Here is a 16,493-nt window from a genome sequence, read left to right on the forward strand (position 1 = left end):
GGCGCGGGGGGCGAGGCGGGCCGCCAGTTCCCGGGGAAGGAGGCGCGGGCGTCTGAGCGAGGCCGGGCGCGGCGGCCTTCCTTCGCGCGCCCACCGAGCCAGCGCCCGCGGCCGCCTCCCGCGCCCGCCTCGCTCGTCCCGGCGGCTCAGGCCGCCCGCTCCCGCCGCGCCCCCGGCCCACCTGGTGGCCCCGGCCCTGGCCGCTGCCCCCGCGGCGGTTCCCCGAGCTTGTCCCGGACGCGCGCCCGGGCAGCGGGGGCTCGGCGGCCACCGCTGCCTCGGGGGAGCGAGGGCGGGAGGGCGTGTGTGCGCGCTGTGAGCAGGGGGTGCCGGCGGGGCTGCAGCAGAGGCACTTTGGAAGAATGACTCTGGAGTCCATCATGGCGTGCTGCCTGAGCGAGGAGGCCAAGGAAGCCCGGCGGATCAACGACGAGATCGAGCGGCAGCTCCGCAGGGACAAGCGGGACGCCCGCCGGGAGCTCAAGCTGCTGCTGCTCGGTGAGTACGGCCCGAGGCCGGCCGCCGCGGGGCCTCCCGCCGGCCCTCTGCGACCCCCGCCTACCGCCCCGGCCCTTCGGGGCAGCTGCCCTGCGCGCCCCCCGCCCCCCGCAGCCCGCGGCTCGCCCCTGCCCTCCGGGGCGCGCCCCCGGCCACCACCCGCACCCGCGCGGTCGCGCGCTCGCGCGGACACACACACACACACACACACAGTCACGCACGCACACGCAGCTGAGGGGTCGGGGCCGCCCTGCCCGGTGCCTCAGCGTGTGCCTTTTTCGTGTCCCTGGGGGCTGTGCTTTATCTGCTGTGCTTCTGCTAAATGGCAGAGGCGCGGGGGTGGAAAGGTGGGCCGAGGGGTTGAACTTCCAGTGTCGTGGCCGTGGCGCCCCGTGGGGTGGTGGAGTGGGCAGCTGTGTGTGTGTGTGTGGCCCGGAGGGTGGCGAGCCGAGCCGGGGCACGTGGGGGGATGGCGTGCGGTGGAGTGGCTTCTGTGCATCCATTGTCGGTGCATTCCGGGGTCGTGGAGGGAATGGTGGAACGGTGGGCAGACTCGCGACTGGATTCTTCAAGGAGTAATGACGAGGAAGCCGAGTGGTTGGCTCTGCGAAGACAGGGCCTATGTATTGGGGGCGGGGCGGGAGGGCAAGCCCAAATGTGTCACACAAGTGCTGTTCTTTAGCCTTCGGACCAAGGAAGGGGGGGAGCCCAGAAGAGTTTCTCGGTCAGTGGATGGTGACAGGCGTGTTTCTCGTCTGTACCATTCCTTCCGGATAAAGATGTGGGCTAGGGGAGCGTTGTGCTGTGTGGTTGTTGACAGCGACGGGTATCTTTTGTTTAACGAGGCAACCCAGATGTAGGCCTGAATTCACAATAGTTACTACTGAAAACCAATGCAGTCTCTCAATTGCTCGCATGCAAACAAATAGAAACCTTTTGTTTAAAACAGACAGCATTTTAATATCTTTGGAATCTGGGCTGGAAGGAAAACGGGAAGCGCCCAGCAAAAATTTCCCTGTAATCTCCAAAGAAACCCCAACCTTCTGCTTTAACACTAAGTTAGGAATAAAATGTCATTTCCCAAATAGGAATTCTATTGATTATTATCTCTTGAGAGAATGTTCAGAGTCAAGCTATCAGGGTTCACATACAAGCCAGCATGACATAACTCTGAGGTATTGTGGTAGGAAGAGCAAACAGCTTTGCAGTAATAGGCCTGAAAAAACGTCTGCACTTGTGTTCTAGATATTTGCATGTATAATAAATACGTTTCTCAAACATTTCTGTAAGAAAAGAATATTGTACAGTTAGTTTGGGTTTGAGAAGCATGCATTTTCTTATCTTGAGCATTCCATTTGCTGGCTCAAGGAACCAATTGCCTTTGGGGACTGAACTGCTTTTGTACTGGATCATTTACAAGCAGGAACAAAATATAATGACACACATAGTTACAAATGGTTAATTCACATGCCATGCTTTATGTCTTCATTTTGAAATCTGATTAGATAAATGTGCACATGTCTGTAAAGAACAGAAGGCAAAGAAAGCACTGGATGAAGGAAAGGAGGTGGGCTTGAAATGAAGCCAGGGGAGGGGAAAACTGCAGTTGGAAATGAAGGTCTTTTTTTTTTTTTAATTCTAATGGCTAGAAACGTGCAGTTTAATATTTTCTGAATTCTCAAGATTGAGAAGAAAATAGGCCAAGAGAAATATATAGTGTTTAAGTGCACGATTAAGGGGAAAAGCATATGTTATAGAGAGACTTATTTTAGAACTGGGTTTTGTTCTTATTTTATCCTGTTTACAGTCTTTGTTTCTGTTTAGCTGTGACCTGTTTAGCTTTTGAGGTCTCTCCAGCCAACCCTATTTGTCTGAAATGTGACAGTTATGAGTTTCTGAGCAGCTATGAGTTAAAGCCTCCACGGGTTTGTCAGAGGGTCTGGATTTGAAGAGGGAAGTACTCTTGTATGGATGCTTTGTTGCAAAATGAACTTGGAGATAATTTTCTGAGAAAAAAATTTAAAGTAAATCAGTTTTACTGCTAAAGTGGTAGTAGTGTTGAGAACTTTTCCCCCTCTTATTAGATATTTGAGTAGGGTTTAATACAGCCTTAACCCCTCCCCAAAATAGGGCTTATTAGAAGTGGTAGAAAAATATGACATTAATATAGCCCTTACATTTATGAGTAACATTCAAAAATTATACAACTTTCTGTCAGATATATGATCCCTGGACATCATGTAAGAATTGCTGCTGCTTCATGTTCTAGGTATGTTTCTTTTGTAACATAACTGTAATACCTACATTATTTATATAGTAGTAATATATACTAAATGTAGATTTGTGCTTGCATGTAGATAAGTGTGTCATTTCACAATTTTTTGAATCCAGGAAGGTTTGGCTTGAACAAGGGAAGGTATTGGGGCGGGGTTTCATTTGAGGAATTCCTGATTTGCTGCTTTGATGAGTAGATTGAATTTTCTAGTTCTTTCCTTCATTTAAACAAAACCTATCCAAAGGAGGGTAGAGAACATATCTTTTGACAGTTTAAGGATCTACTAATATGTTTAACCAGTCGATTTAAATGGAGGAATCAACCTTATATTGAAATAAAATTCAGTAAAAAATTATTTTCAAAGTAAATTTTTGTTCAAGGCATGATGCCATTTTAATAGAAAAGGATTTGTTTGGCAGGCATAAAAATTTAGACCCTTGCACTTCCTTGCATAATTATTTACTTATATATATATTTATTAATAATATGGGGAAATTAGAAAAGGAAAGTAGTGGTTACCTGACTAGATGAATGTGTGGCAGTAAAATTTGGGCTGTTTTGATTTATATCTGTCAATTATGCCGGTGTCTTCCACATCTATTCCACAGTACTTACATATGATGATTTTGATTTTTAAAAAATGAATTCTGAAATTTGCCACCGTAAGAACATTATATTAAATTCTGAATTCTTTTCTTGTCCTCTCTTAACTTGTTCATTCTCTGAATTCATTTATGTTAGTGTTTGTTTTCTTTGATACCCAAAGAAAACTTTCTCTTCATATTCTACATAGAAATACAAGAGCATGCTTTATTTTAACTTGATTGATGTTTTTATATGCTTCCTAGGTGTAAAGTACCTAGATTGATTAATTGATTAATATTCATGAACATTCACTAAATATTTCTGTTGGTAGTACATAGGTCACATCATTTAATATTAATTTGTCTTTAAGTGTATATAAAACAAGTGGCCCTAAATGCTTGCTTCAGTCACAGATACTTATCCTGACATTTTTTTTTTCAGTTCTTAGAAGATACATTTTTTTTCCTACTAACATGTTCTTATTTTACATATTTTGAAATCTTTTTAGATCTTAATCATCAAATAGGAAGGTTTAGCAAACACTTTATTGATTGGATTCTACCTTTTGAAAGGTAGGCAAAGTTTAGGTCAGTTTTAAATGGAAGAATAAATGTTCTTGGTCTCCTGAACTGAATTATATGATTACAGATTTTTTTCCTATCCTAAAAAGCAAGCTTATGAGGGTGGGGATTGCGTCTGTTTTGTTCACTATTAAATCTCAACTTCAAGCACAATATCTCACTTATAGAGTGCTCTCAGTTAATATTTGCTAAATGAATGAATTTGTTTATGACTCTCCTGCTAGAAACTGGGAGTAGACAATCATGAATTAATTATAGAAACATGGGGATATGTAATGTTTTTTCTGTGGCAGATATAATCATGATTTCTTTAAAAAAAAAAATTGTATGTAACTCTCTGAATCGATTGAGTATAAATGCATTCCAGGATAGGAATTGATAATGTAAGATGTTGTGCCACATATTGAACTAATGTATTATAGTTCTGTGCTGGGTACATTTGGGAATAGCAGTCATGCGCAAGGTATGAAAGTTTAAAGAAAAAAAAAGAAACCATTCTGTATCTTACTACTTGTTATTGTGTAGAGACTAGTTTAACCCTATCATCTTTTTGCTATACTTTTTTCTCCATGATATGCTGATCAGAGTGAATTTTTTTTTTTTTTTTTTTTTTTGAGACAGAGTCTCGCTTTGTTGCCCAGGCTAGAGTGAGTGCCGTGGCGTCAGCCTAGCTCACAGCAACCTCAAACTCCTGGGCTCGAGTGATCCTTCTGCCTCAGCCTCCCGGGTAGCTGGGACTACAGGCATGCGCCACCATGCCCGGCTAATTTTTTTTTTTATATATATATCGGTTGGCCAATTAATTTCTTTCTATTTATAGTAGAGACGGGGTCTCGCTCTTGCTCAGGCTGGTTTCGAACTCCTGACCTTGAGCAATCCGCCCACCTCGGCCTCCCAAGAGCTAGGATTACAGGCGTGAGCCACAGCGCCCGGCCTCAGAGTGAATTTTTAATATCCTGTAGAACATAGGTGATGACCAAGTAGGTTTTTGTGATTTGCCTATACAATTACATGAGCAAAACCACCATGATTAAATACAGAATTTCAGGAATTGCAGATAGAACATTTTTAATACGATGGGTATATGTTTGTATTGAAAACTGTGCAGTTGTAGAGCAAGAAGGGATGTGGAAGGCTGGGAATGCTCTGGCTAGTTTATATGGAGAGTTTATTCGTGCATATTTGGGTAAAAGCACCCTTCCCACTATCCCCCCAGTGGAGTTCTTTGGAGGAAGGGTAGCTAAGTTGATTGCCTGAATTAACATAGTGGCTATCTAGGGTGGAGACTCAGAACCTTAGAATGAAAGCATTGCTTTAAGTAGTCCTAATAACAGCGTCTCCCAGGAAATATCAAAATGTGGTGTTTATGAGGCTGCTTTAAGGACCAACGGGTTTTATTTTTTGCTACTCTTTAGCTTCCAAGTGTTGAATATGTTTCTAAATGTCAGAATTATTTGGATGCATTTCCTCTTTTTTTTTTTTTTTGAAACAAAGTACTTATAGTTTATATCTGAAGAGCAAAGTGGGAAGATCCTTCATACAAATTAAAACTGTAGCTCTGACTAGATAACAAAGCCTTCAGAGGAAGAGTTTTGCATTGAGCTATGTAGATTCGTTGTCTAGATCTGCCATATAACTGTCCATCCTATACTTATATGTTCATTCTTCATATAAGAATTTTGGCACTAATTGAAACCCTGCTGAAACAGTGAAATTATTCTGTGTTTTATCTATTCATATATTTTTAGGTAAGTTTAAAAAGGAGAACCAGAAGAATAATTTAGTAATTTAGTAACTATTTTGTTTATTATAGATAAATATGATAGGCTCTTTTTCCTTAAAGACAAAATAATCAACCCAGCTCCACTTTATAAGACATGGATTATGTTCGCTTTTCAGAATTGCCTATTAAATATAGTTATGATTTTTATTACAGATGAATTTTTAAGGACCTGAAGCAGCTTTTGCAGTCGTGAGGCTGCGTGCTATGCTAAACTTAGCAGAAAAAAAGGAACAGATTTTTCTCCATGATCCAGGCAAACTTATACTTGAAAAGAAATTAACAAGATTTTTCAAGGATGATTTTGATTCCAGCACTCATATTAATTTTTCTTTAAGGGGCGTTATTAGTTCTGTTGATATTGGTGGAAATGTTGATTGGGTGCTGTAGAGGGAAAATAAGGAGCTCAAAGGGTACATCTTGGAAGAGAGAGAAGCCATTTTAAGAAGGTTGGGTTTGCTTTCTTCCTAGCAAGGTGGAAGGAATCTTGTTTCCTCCAGACTCAAAGTATTGGGTTGAGGGAAAAACAAGTATTTGTAGCAACAAATTTAAAGTCTGAAGTTCTGGTTGAAGGGGGAGACAGGGATATTTTTCAAGGGGAAACTTTTTGTAATGGCTTTTAAGTAATTTTAAGATCTCTGCAGAATTAATCCTAGGGAAGTGTGAAATAGCAATAGAAGGTAAAATGTGTGATTGTTGATAATTAAATCTGTGGCAGTAACTGCAGTAAAACGTGGATGTTTTCTCTTGCTCCACCAAATGGAGTAACGTTAAAGAAAGAGCTATTCTCAGACCCAAACACTACTTTGTGTGAACAGCTGTTACTAATAAAATTATAAGAAGTTGTTCTACAATCACCTTTGATTTGTTACATTACTGATATGTAAAAAATCTGTCTGATTTCTCATTTAACATGTAGCAAAAAGAAAAAAAGGACCTAAATATACTGACAAAATGGGTTAAAAAATCCTAGGTGGTCGTGAATCTGGGCTTTATAAACAAAAATATACATCTATACCCTGATGCTGAGACCCCCCCCAACCTGAATTTGCTATTACTATATAGCTCTGTAGTTAACCTTTATACTTAGCCATAATTTCTGAAATCAGCACAGAGTATTTTGTTAAAAGCCTTCATGGTTAATTTTAAAGAACAAAATCAGTATTATTTAAGAATAAAATTATGAAGATGCTCAGGTTCATTTATTCACAAACATTTGTCAGTGATTGGAAAATAACATTTTCTCCAATTTTTTTTAACCAGGCATTTCTTAAGAAGAAATAGTTGCAAACAGACTGCTGATCAAATGAACAAATATAAGCACCTACTCTGTGCAAAATAATGGGCTAAAGGAGACACTCCTTATTTCTTATTTGCCAACAGGAAAGACTATGAGTACTTTTTCACAATTTTTTTTGTTGCGTAGTTGACATCCTTGTACTGACATGCCCTTCATCCTTTTATTGGCTCTTCATACAGAGAAAAAGACAAAATAATCTGAAGGCCAATGTAAGAGCTTTCTGAGTCTTACACAACTGGGGGAAGCAGATGATCTTGAGAATTTGAACTCCTAAATTTATATGTATTATTTCCTTAAAGCATATCATGTATTGCCTTTAGTTGTAAAAAACTACTTGTAACCACCTGCCCTGTCTTCTAACTAGATTACAAGCCTCATGAGGGCAAACATACCAGCTTTAGCTTCTTTATATCTCAACATTGCATGATGCCTTGCTCAATTCCCAATGATTCTGTTATCACTAACTGGGGGTGTGTGGGCATAGGAAGGTGGGGGTTGGGTGGGCAGCCGGATTCCCAAAAGAAAGTAGTGTAATCGGAGGAAGGGAATTTAAACTTCCTGCTTTCTTCTAATAGGGCGTCATCCATATGTTCTCCGTTTTGTACCCATCTTTGCGGTTTCGTGGGCCACCTGGGCACAGTAAAAGGAATTCTGTTTTAGAGATGCAGTGGTCTTCACCTCCTTGCCTGCCCCTCATTCATTCTCTAGGGACAATGTTTCAGTTGAATATTCTCATACCGTTTGGGGTTGAAAGGCAATAGCAGCAGCAATTGATCCAGCAATTCCAATGGAAAGCTGTTACATATATAAATCCTTTAAATTTGAAAATTGCATGCACCTTTATGATAGGATTAATCTTGGATTGTGAACAATTTGCTTTAGAGACAAAATAATTGTTTCAAGGAAGTGTGTAATGGATTGTGGTATGGTTGGGAACTAAAATGTTACTAATACCATTATATTCCTGAAACCTCACAGAAGGAAACAAAAATTGATCCACAAATGAAAGAAAAAGAAGTAGAGCCAGACTTTTTTGGCTCTGTTGTGGGAAGTGGATAGTGATGTTTAGAAACATAGTTTTTGTGTATATTTCTAGGAAATAGCCTTGTGATTTTTTTCCCTTTGGAGAACTGAAATTGTATATTAATTGCCTCTTCCAAGAATTTGGCTTTTTGGATTTTTTGATCAGCATCTTATGCTAAAAAATCAAAATAGAATTTTTGTTTCTTATGTTTTAAAACATTTCTTCATCACTTTTAGTGTTTCTTTTCTACATTTTCTTTTGCTGTAGGGGCAGCAGGTTGATTAGTGGCACCTTCTGCCACATATATTTCTAGGTGACAGCAGGTCTAGTTGTTTCCTTTCTTTTCTTCTTTTTTTTTTGAGACAGAGTCTCAAAGGCAACTCTGTTGCCGAGGCTAGAGTGCTGTGGTATTAGCCTAGCTCACTGCAACCTCAAACTCATGGGCTCAAACAGTCCTTCTGCCTCACCCTCCTGAGTAGCTGGGACTACAGGCATGTGCCACCATACCTGGCTAATTTTTTCTATATATTTTTAGTTGTCCAGCTAGTTTCTTTCTATTTTTTTTTTTTTTTTTTGAGACAGAGTCTCACTTTGTTGCCCCGGCTAGAGTGCCGTGGCGTCAGCCTAGCTCACAGCAACCTCAAACTCCTGGGCTCAAGTGATCCTTCTGCCTCAGCCTCTCGAGTAGCTGGGACTACAGGCATGCGCCACCATGCCCAGCTAATTTTTTCTATGTATTTTTAGTTAGCCAATTAATTTCTTTCTATTTATAGTAGAGACGGGGTCTCGCTCTTGCTCAGGGTGGTTTGGAACTCCTGACCTTGAGCAATCCGCCGCCTCAGCCTCCCAGAGTACTAGGATTACAGGTGTGAGCCACCGGGCCGGCCATCTTTCTATTTTTAGTAGAGACGGGGTCTCACACTTGCTTGGGCTGGTCTTGAACTCCTGAGCTCAAACAATCCTCCCGCTTTGGCCTCCCAGAGTGCTAGGATTATAGGTGTGAACCACTGCATCCAGCCTAGTTGTTCCTAAAGAGGAGTGAGTGCTTCAGTGATTTACTCACCCCTCTTTCAGTCTTCTAGCTATTTGCTGTAGCACCTCCCCAACCATTTACTCTCATATCTTCCTTAAACAAATGCTGGTGGTGGTGTTTGAGGGGGGGAGTCCCTCAGATTCTCTGGCTTGCACATTTCCTTACGATTTAGAGAACTTCCATGTTGGTACTTAAGTCAGACATCATGTGGCTGTGAGCTGGTGAGAAGGGAAGTTGGGTGTACATTAAAAGGAAGGGATTTGTGTTCAGGAGATGATTAATTTTCTTTTGCAACACTTGCTCTGGTCTGCAAAGCAAAATGCATTGTTACTGAACAAAACGTAAAATTCTCCTTTCTTTTCCAGAGGGCAGACTTGAGATTGGTTCATGATTACCAGCTGAGAGTTAGTGAGCCAGTGCTGGATAATCTATCTCAGGCTACTGGGTTTCAAAATAGGATGCAGTACATTTGCTGGAAGGGGAGAAGATGCTGTAGGTTGTAGGTATGTGCTGAGTAACGGCTTATCTTCCTCATTTAATGCTTTGAATGTCCTACTCTCAGTGACTTGAGAGCCTTAACAACATCTCTTTCTAATTGTATTTCCATATAGATAGTTAAGATAGTAGCAGAGGCCTTTGCTTTTCTTATACTCAATCAGCCTGAGTAGACTTTTGGTGGGGTGGGAGGGTGTTAAGGATAAAGATGCACAGGTATTTTCTTTCCATGTGAATCATTATTTTAGGACATACACTTTGTAGAGCTCCCTCGTTATATTATACATTCTTTCTGCAGATGGCAAATGCAATTTTCCTCTTGTCCTAGAGAGATGACCCATTTCCTGTGACTTGTTCTAATAATACAAGATGACTTTAATTCTTGTTCGTACCTTGCCCTTAAAAGAATGCCAAGATACATACATAGTGTTTAACTCTCTAGTGTATCTATATTACTCTTGTAATATATTTTTGAGGCTTGATAAATCATACAATAATTTGAAAACAAATGGCAGACTAGCTTTGTGACAGTTTATTTGGCTAAATAACTAAACATTCCTTATGGCTGTGAATTTTGGATTAGTTATATCTTTTCCAAAACCTGTGACTGAAAGGCAGTCATATATTCCTGCCTTGCTGCCTGATTTTTTTCCCCCCAAAACATAACCTGAGGGTATTTTGTTCATTTCCTTTTTCTGTGGAAACCTATATGTATATTTTTATTTTATTTATTTATTTATTTTGAGACAGAGTCTCACTACGTTGCCTGGGCTAGAGTGCTGTGGCATCGGCCTAGCTCACAGCAACCTCAAACTCCTGGGCTCAAGCAATCCTTCTGCCTCAGCCTCCTGAGCAGCTGGGTCTGCAGCCATGCGCCACCATGCCTGGCTAATTTTTTCTATATATATTTTTAGTTGTCCAGATAATTTGTTTTTATTTTTAGTAGAGACGGGGTCTCATTCTTGCTTAGGCTGGTCTTGAACTCCTGAGCTCAAGCAATTCTCCTGCCTTGGCCTCCCAGAGTGCTAGGATTACAGGCATTAGCCACCTGCCCAGCCCGTGGAAACCTATAGAATGAAGAGATAGCACCAAATGATCTCTAAGGACCCTTTGAACTTTGGAACTTTTTCTGTCCCCTCTGCAGCTTTGGCATCTGACCCCTGTACAAGGGGTCTGAGCTCCCTGCTCTCTCCAGCAGTGAAGGAGGCAGTGCCAAGTCTGGTGGGCTCCTCCTAGGTGGCCTGGCTCTTCCCTCTGGGCCATCTGTAATAGCTCCTAGTGCCCTGCAGGGAGAGCGCAGACTGGAGAGCCTGTGAATGCAGCCTTCACGCTGTCTGTCCAGAGCTCCCCCATGTCGCCTGGCATGCTGCTGATAGTTGCACTGTCTTCAGAGGGAATGGTATCAAAAACCTCCTGTCATATCAGCATGGGTTTCTTGCTTCCTGCAGGAAGGGCGATATCCTGGGAGGCACAGAGGTGGAGCCTGAGAGGAGAGGTATACCCACTCTGCTCAGCTGAGCCTGGGTCTTTTCTTCCATTCCCTTAGGCAGCTTCTTTTGACTCACTACTTTTTTGTTTTTTGGGTTTTTTTTTTCCTTCGTGGAGCTTTAAGCATTGCTTTTCATTTGCTACAAATAATCTCTGCTGCCTGAGCCCATCTCTACCCTTTCCAGTGACAGCTTGCTGGCCACGTGTGCCTGGACAGTAGGAGTGCTGTGTGCACCTCAGTGGGGGGTGGGGGGGTGTGCATTTGGGGGGCTGCTTTGTATCTGGAGCTAGTAGGTCCATTTTCCAGGAAAGATTTAGAATTAAACATTGGATGGATCATTTGTGTCCATTTCTCCTTCCATCACTGTGCCTTAATTTCTTGGGGCTTTCTTGAAACCAGAAAAATAGATAATGGTGGAAACATCCATAGCATGGATACAGAGGCAAATAATTTTCTGTCTGAAAATATGGATAATGCTATGGCCTCTGAGCTGTCCTCAGTTGGCATGACCATGGTCAGAGAAACCTTAAGAAAGTAGCTTTCTATGTCCCTCAACTGCGTTGTGGAGAAAGGGCTCTGTGGCCAAAGAAGGAGCAGCTGGACTCTGGCTAGGTATGGAGAAACACAGTAACAAAAGCTTAACTCCAGTGGAGGTGCCAGGCAGGTGATTGACATTCCTAGGTCCCTGCTTTCCTCCTGGCCCACAGCCTTCTCATTATCTTATTAGCACCAGGCTTTCTTAACCTTGATCTGCGATTTTGGAGTTGGGTGGGTGCCAGGGAAAAGGAGAACAGCCACAGGGCAAAAGAGAGTAATGGGGAGTCTCGTGGGGCTTGGAAAGCAGAGGGTGTTGTTGCCAATAGGGGTGGTACAGTCCTATCTTCTCTGGGCTCTGGAGGGAAGGAGAGGAGCACAAAGGAGAGGTGCCCCTGTGCCTTGACAGGTGTCCTCAGTCAGGAAGAGCCTGGTCAGTGCTGCTCCCTCAGACCAGCTCTACCACCCTACCACATTTCTTTGTCCTCCTTGTCACATCCTCTGTGCCTTCCTCTCCCAGGTGGTGGTTGTGATGGAGATGAGCAAGTATGGAAGCCTGGGTTGAATGGGAGGAGTTTGTGTTGTGGCTCTGGCTGCTCTCGTCCTTCGTTCCCAGAGGTGGTTCGGTAGACTAACCATACACCTCCGCTGAAGCAGTGTCCTGAGAAAAACCAGTGACACATGAAAAAGAAAATTTGCAGCATGGCTCCTTCATGTTTCTTTTCTTTCGTCAGCTATTTCAGGTGATAGAAATGCATCCATTAATGTTTTGAGAACTCTGCTAACCTGGTGATAGGTTATGAGAATGTCTTTTGAGGCATTCTTATTCAGGAAATCTTTCACCTGGCTTGCATCTCCTACCATTGAGTGCCTTTCAGTTTCCTAAGGCAATAAGTAGATAAGCAGTATCATGAGATATTCTTGCTGGGTAGATTCATTCTCAAGTGGAGGCATGTAATGTAGAAATAACTACAGTTTTTAGCTGAGCACCTATCAGTTGGATGTGTTCTTGTGTGTGCTGTTCACATTCTGGGCCATCACATCTGAGCATAGGAGTAGACTTTTTCTAGGATTTTTAAAGGTCCATACAGCCTGTTTTTAATTATGACCAACATTCAAAATAAAGCTACATTTGTCAATGATAGCATTGACTTAAGATGATTTCTTGACTAAAAATGTGGGCAAATATATTTTAGATAATTTGAATAATTTTTGATAATGTGGAAGAACCAGAGAGTGCTGAAACAAAAGATAACTTGAAATCAACCTCTGTTTTTATCAATCACTTTCTAATGGTCCCAGAACTAATGAATTGCCATATATACTGTCCCCTGTTGGAGTCAGGCTTGGCCCTGACGGAATCTGGAGGTAGAAGAACCTTGCTGTGCTTAAGGACTAATGAATGGGGTGTCCTTGAACATTTTAGTTTCTTCTATTTTGCTTCAGGTCCCCAACTAAGATGTTACCCAAAGCACATTAGAAATGATTGAAAAATTTGGGACACGTACCACCTCTTGTAGTGATGAATCCTATAAGTTTCTCATTTTCTGTGGGAGAAAATACCTGTATGTTGCTTTATCAGTTTCTGAGAAACAATTTGTATTTCCTTATCCAGTAATTCTTGGCAAGAGTTGCATTTTAATGAAGGAAATTATAGGACTTGATTAATATTTATTTAAGGCAATCTTGACTCCGAATATATTTTCACAAAAATGACCAGCTGTATGTTTTGAGAAACACATTTTCTGTAGGGCTTTCCACTCCAGGCCATGCTTGTTATATGGGAGCAGATTCTTCTTTAGAGTTTTTCTAAATCCCTAGCGTCTGTCCGTGAAGTGCTACTCAAATTAAAATGTATCCATCTCAGAATTAATTAATCCATTGTGCATCCCTGGTCCTGAATTATGGGGTCAATGCAATGATTTATTTTTTTCTATTAAAAATATTCTTTATAGTATACAGTATATCTTCAAGCATTATGCTATGGCCTGAATTTATATTACATTTTATTCTCTTTTGGGAATGAAATAAATAAAAGCACTTAAGATATTATCTTCTGGTGGTATGATTATTTCTAAATTTATAAAAAAGTTTAATAATGAGAAAAACTATTATTTTTGTTTGTTTTTTTGTGATTTATTTTTGTTTTTTGTTTTTCATACTTCCCAAATAGTTTTGTATTTTAGCTATGAATGTTACCAGAGCCAAACTTGTTCTTAACAAGCAGAATTTTTCTGTCCATTCAATCAAAGTCTTTTACACCTTTCTGGGCGTATTCATTTGCAGGTAGGAAACTGTAGCCAGGTTCTTCATATCACACGTTCACACGTGACATCCAGTCTTCATATGCTGTCCAATTTCTTTAAGATAAAAGGAGTAATTTGCAGCATGGCCACGTAAATGAGGAAGTTCTGTATAGAGGAGTTCATGTCCATTTGTCTTCTCTTCATTCTCTTCTGGGTCCAGCTTTAGCGTGAGGCCCTCGATCCAGAACATCACGGCTTTAACAACCCAGCTTTCAGCCGTCCATCATGCTGTGCTCTCCAAAAAACTATCGTATTTAATACACAGTCCAAGGTTGAGTCAAGAAGAAATGTTTATTTTCTTCCACTTATAAGAATTTTCTTACATTCTTAAGAAGTACATTATGTTGTTTTCATGTTAGCCTTTGAAAGAATGACAGCCCATTCTGTTATTTAATTACATTTTTTTTATGTCTTGTTTTTCCGTGATTTTGAAATTTTACAAATAATGCAATAGCTTTTTGCACAAAGTTTGAAAAAAAGATTTTAAAAATTTATTCATAAATTTATTCAAAATGTACCAGTCTAACATATTCACTATGACCTTTTTTCTGCATATTTCTTCCTAGCCTGTTTTGTTTTTCTGTGTTCCTTACGTAGATGTAATCATACTGTACAATTTAACATTATGTGGTAGGCATTTTCTATGTGGCTATATAGACTTCATATTAATATTTGATTGGATTGTATAATATTCTATTGAGAGGATGTATATTAATTTGTTTACTCTTTTTTGCTATATTTAGGTTTTTCCTAATATTTCCATTTTCAAAATAATGCTATGATGAAGTTCTTGGTGGAGATAACTTTTTTAAACACACAAACGCATGCATGCATACACAATTTCATTAGAATAGATTCATAGAAATGTTACTTCTAGGTCAGAGGATATGAAAAATTTTGTAACTCTTGATTACACACTCTCAAACATATTCTTAAATGATTGTATATGATTTACGGCATCATGACAATATTAAGAGAGTATCAGTAAGGTAGTAGGCAAAAAATGGCACTTAATTCTAAAATTTGCATTTATTTGATCCCTAGTGGAATGATCATTTTCCCATATGTTTGTTTCTAGTTGAATTTCTTAATTTGTGAATTGTCTCTTCATTTTCTTTGCCTATTAATGAGCTTAAACATACAAATGAAATTAGTCTTTTGTTAGATTTACTGCAAAAAACTTAACCTCAGTCTGTTGTTTTTTTCTTTGTTTTGTATTATTTACTGCAGAATTTTTAAATTATTATCAAGCCAAGTCTGTTGATCTTTTACTATTCTGTTTAAAATAAAAATCTTGATTTGCTTTAGATACTCCCTGAAAGCCAGACTTACTACCATTGTTATGGGCAAAACTAGATTGAATGTAGATTGTAATACATCACTATTACATGATTCTTTTTCTTTCAAAATGAAAATGAAATACACATATAAGTTTATACTATCACAGATAGTTTGAGTGTATATATATATATATCATACTATATGTATAATTGGATTTTTTTCATTTAGTAAATGTGATGGATATTGTGCTATGTTAATAGAAATCTTTTGCATCATATTTGTGGATTTTTAGTGTTTCAGTGTTTTGGAATCATACAGTGGTATGATGCAGCTAGCTTGTATCTGCTCCTGAAAAGCTGTTTTGCATATGTCTTCTCAACTCTATATTCAGTGATGTCACTTTGGTAGCTTGAAATCAGCCATGGTGGGAATATTTACATGACAGAAATTGGCAAATACTACAAATCAGACTTTCCTCACCACCCCTGGAAGAACTAGTTGTTGATTATTTACCAGCATACCACTATTTATACCTGATCCCTATTAATGAATATTTACTTGGATTCCATTAAGAAAGTTTTATAGTCAGTGCTACAGTGAACATTGTAGGGGATGTGTCTTTGCATACTTGTATGATTGCCCCCTGCAGGTAAATTCTTTCGACCAAAAGACAGCCTTATTTTAAATTTTGATACATATTACCACTCTACCTTTCAGAACGGTTTTATTGGTTTACTCTCCCAGGTTTAATTTATGTTAATGGCTGTTTTGGCAACTAACATAATGTAACATAACAAACAGTTTTAGCCATCATTTGGTTATGTCAGTCTGATGGGCAGAAGAAAAAAAGATCTCATTGTTATATTTATTTGCATTTTATTGAATTGATATCTGTTATACAGCCTTTATTTTCTTTTTAAAACTGCCAACAATATATGCTAACAAAAATAACAAAATATACCTACAAAAATAACAGATATCTCAATATTATTCAAATTAGGTTTTCTGTCACTTTTTGCTTCTACTTTGTTTTTTTTTTTTTTTTTTATTTTAAGGAACCAAGTTTTCTGCTATTTGCTTCTACTTTGTTAACATGTATTTCTAGAAATTTGACCATTTATTTATGGAAGGATGGAGTGCCCCAAGGGAAAAAAATAGAACTAATAAGATTATATTACAGATTTGGCTATATGCAAAATTGTACTGAAGCACAACAGTTTTTGATTGTGATGAAATCCAAGTTGTGTACTTTTTCTTTTGTTGCATGTACTTTTGGTGTCATTTGTGAGAAACTACTGCAAAATCCAAGGTT

General features: G+C 39.8%; 1 protein-coding gene and 1 pseudogene across 1 annotated transcript in view; one reads left to right on the forward strand and one right to left on the reverse strand.

Annotated features, from left to right (window-relative positions):
- Window positions 1-360: 360 nt before the first annotated feature.
- GNAQ (G protein subunit alpha q) overlaps window positions 361-16,493 on the forward strand; it is a 283,732-nt gene continuing 267,599 nt past the window's right edge. Inside the window, exon 1 of the mRNA XM_012759768.3 lies at window positions 361-498. Within this exon, the coding sequence (XP_012615222.1) occupies window positions 363-498 (136 nt within the window). The 5' untranslated portion in view covers window positions 361-362. The remainder of the gene's footprint in view (window positions 499-16,493) is intronic.
- LOC142874271 (mitochondrial import receptor subunit TOM5 homolog) lies at window positions 13,937-14,090 on the reverse strand (annotated as a pseudogene).

Source organism: Microcebus murinus, chromosome 12 (assembly GCF_040939455.1).
Source record: "Microcebus murinus isolate Inina chromosome 12, M.murinus_Inina_mat1.0, whole genome shotgun sequence".
Taxonomy (NCBI): domain Eukaryota; kingdom Metazoa; phylum Chordata; class Mammalia; order Primates; family Cheirogaleidae; genus Microcebus; species Microcebus murinus.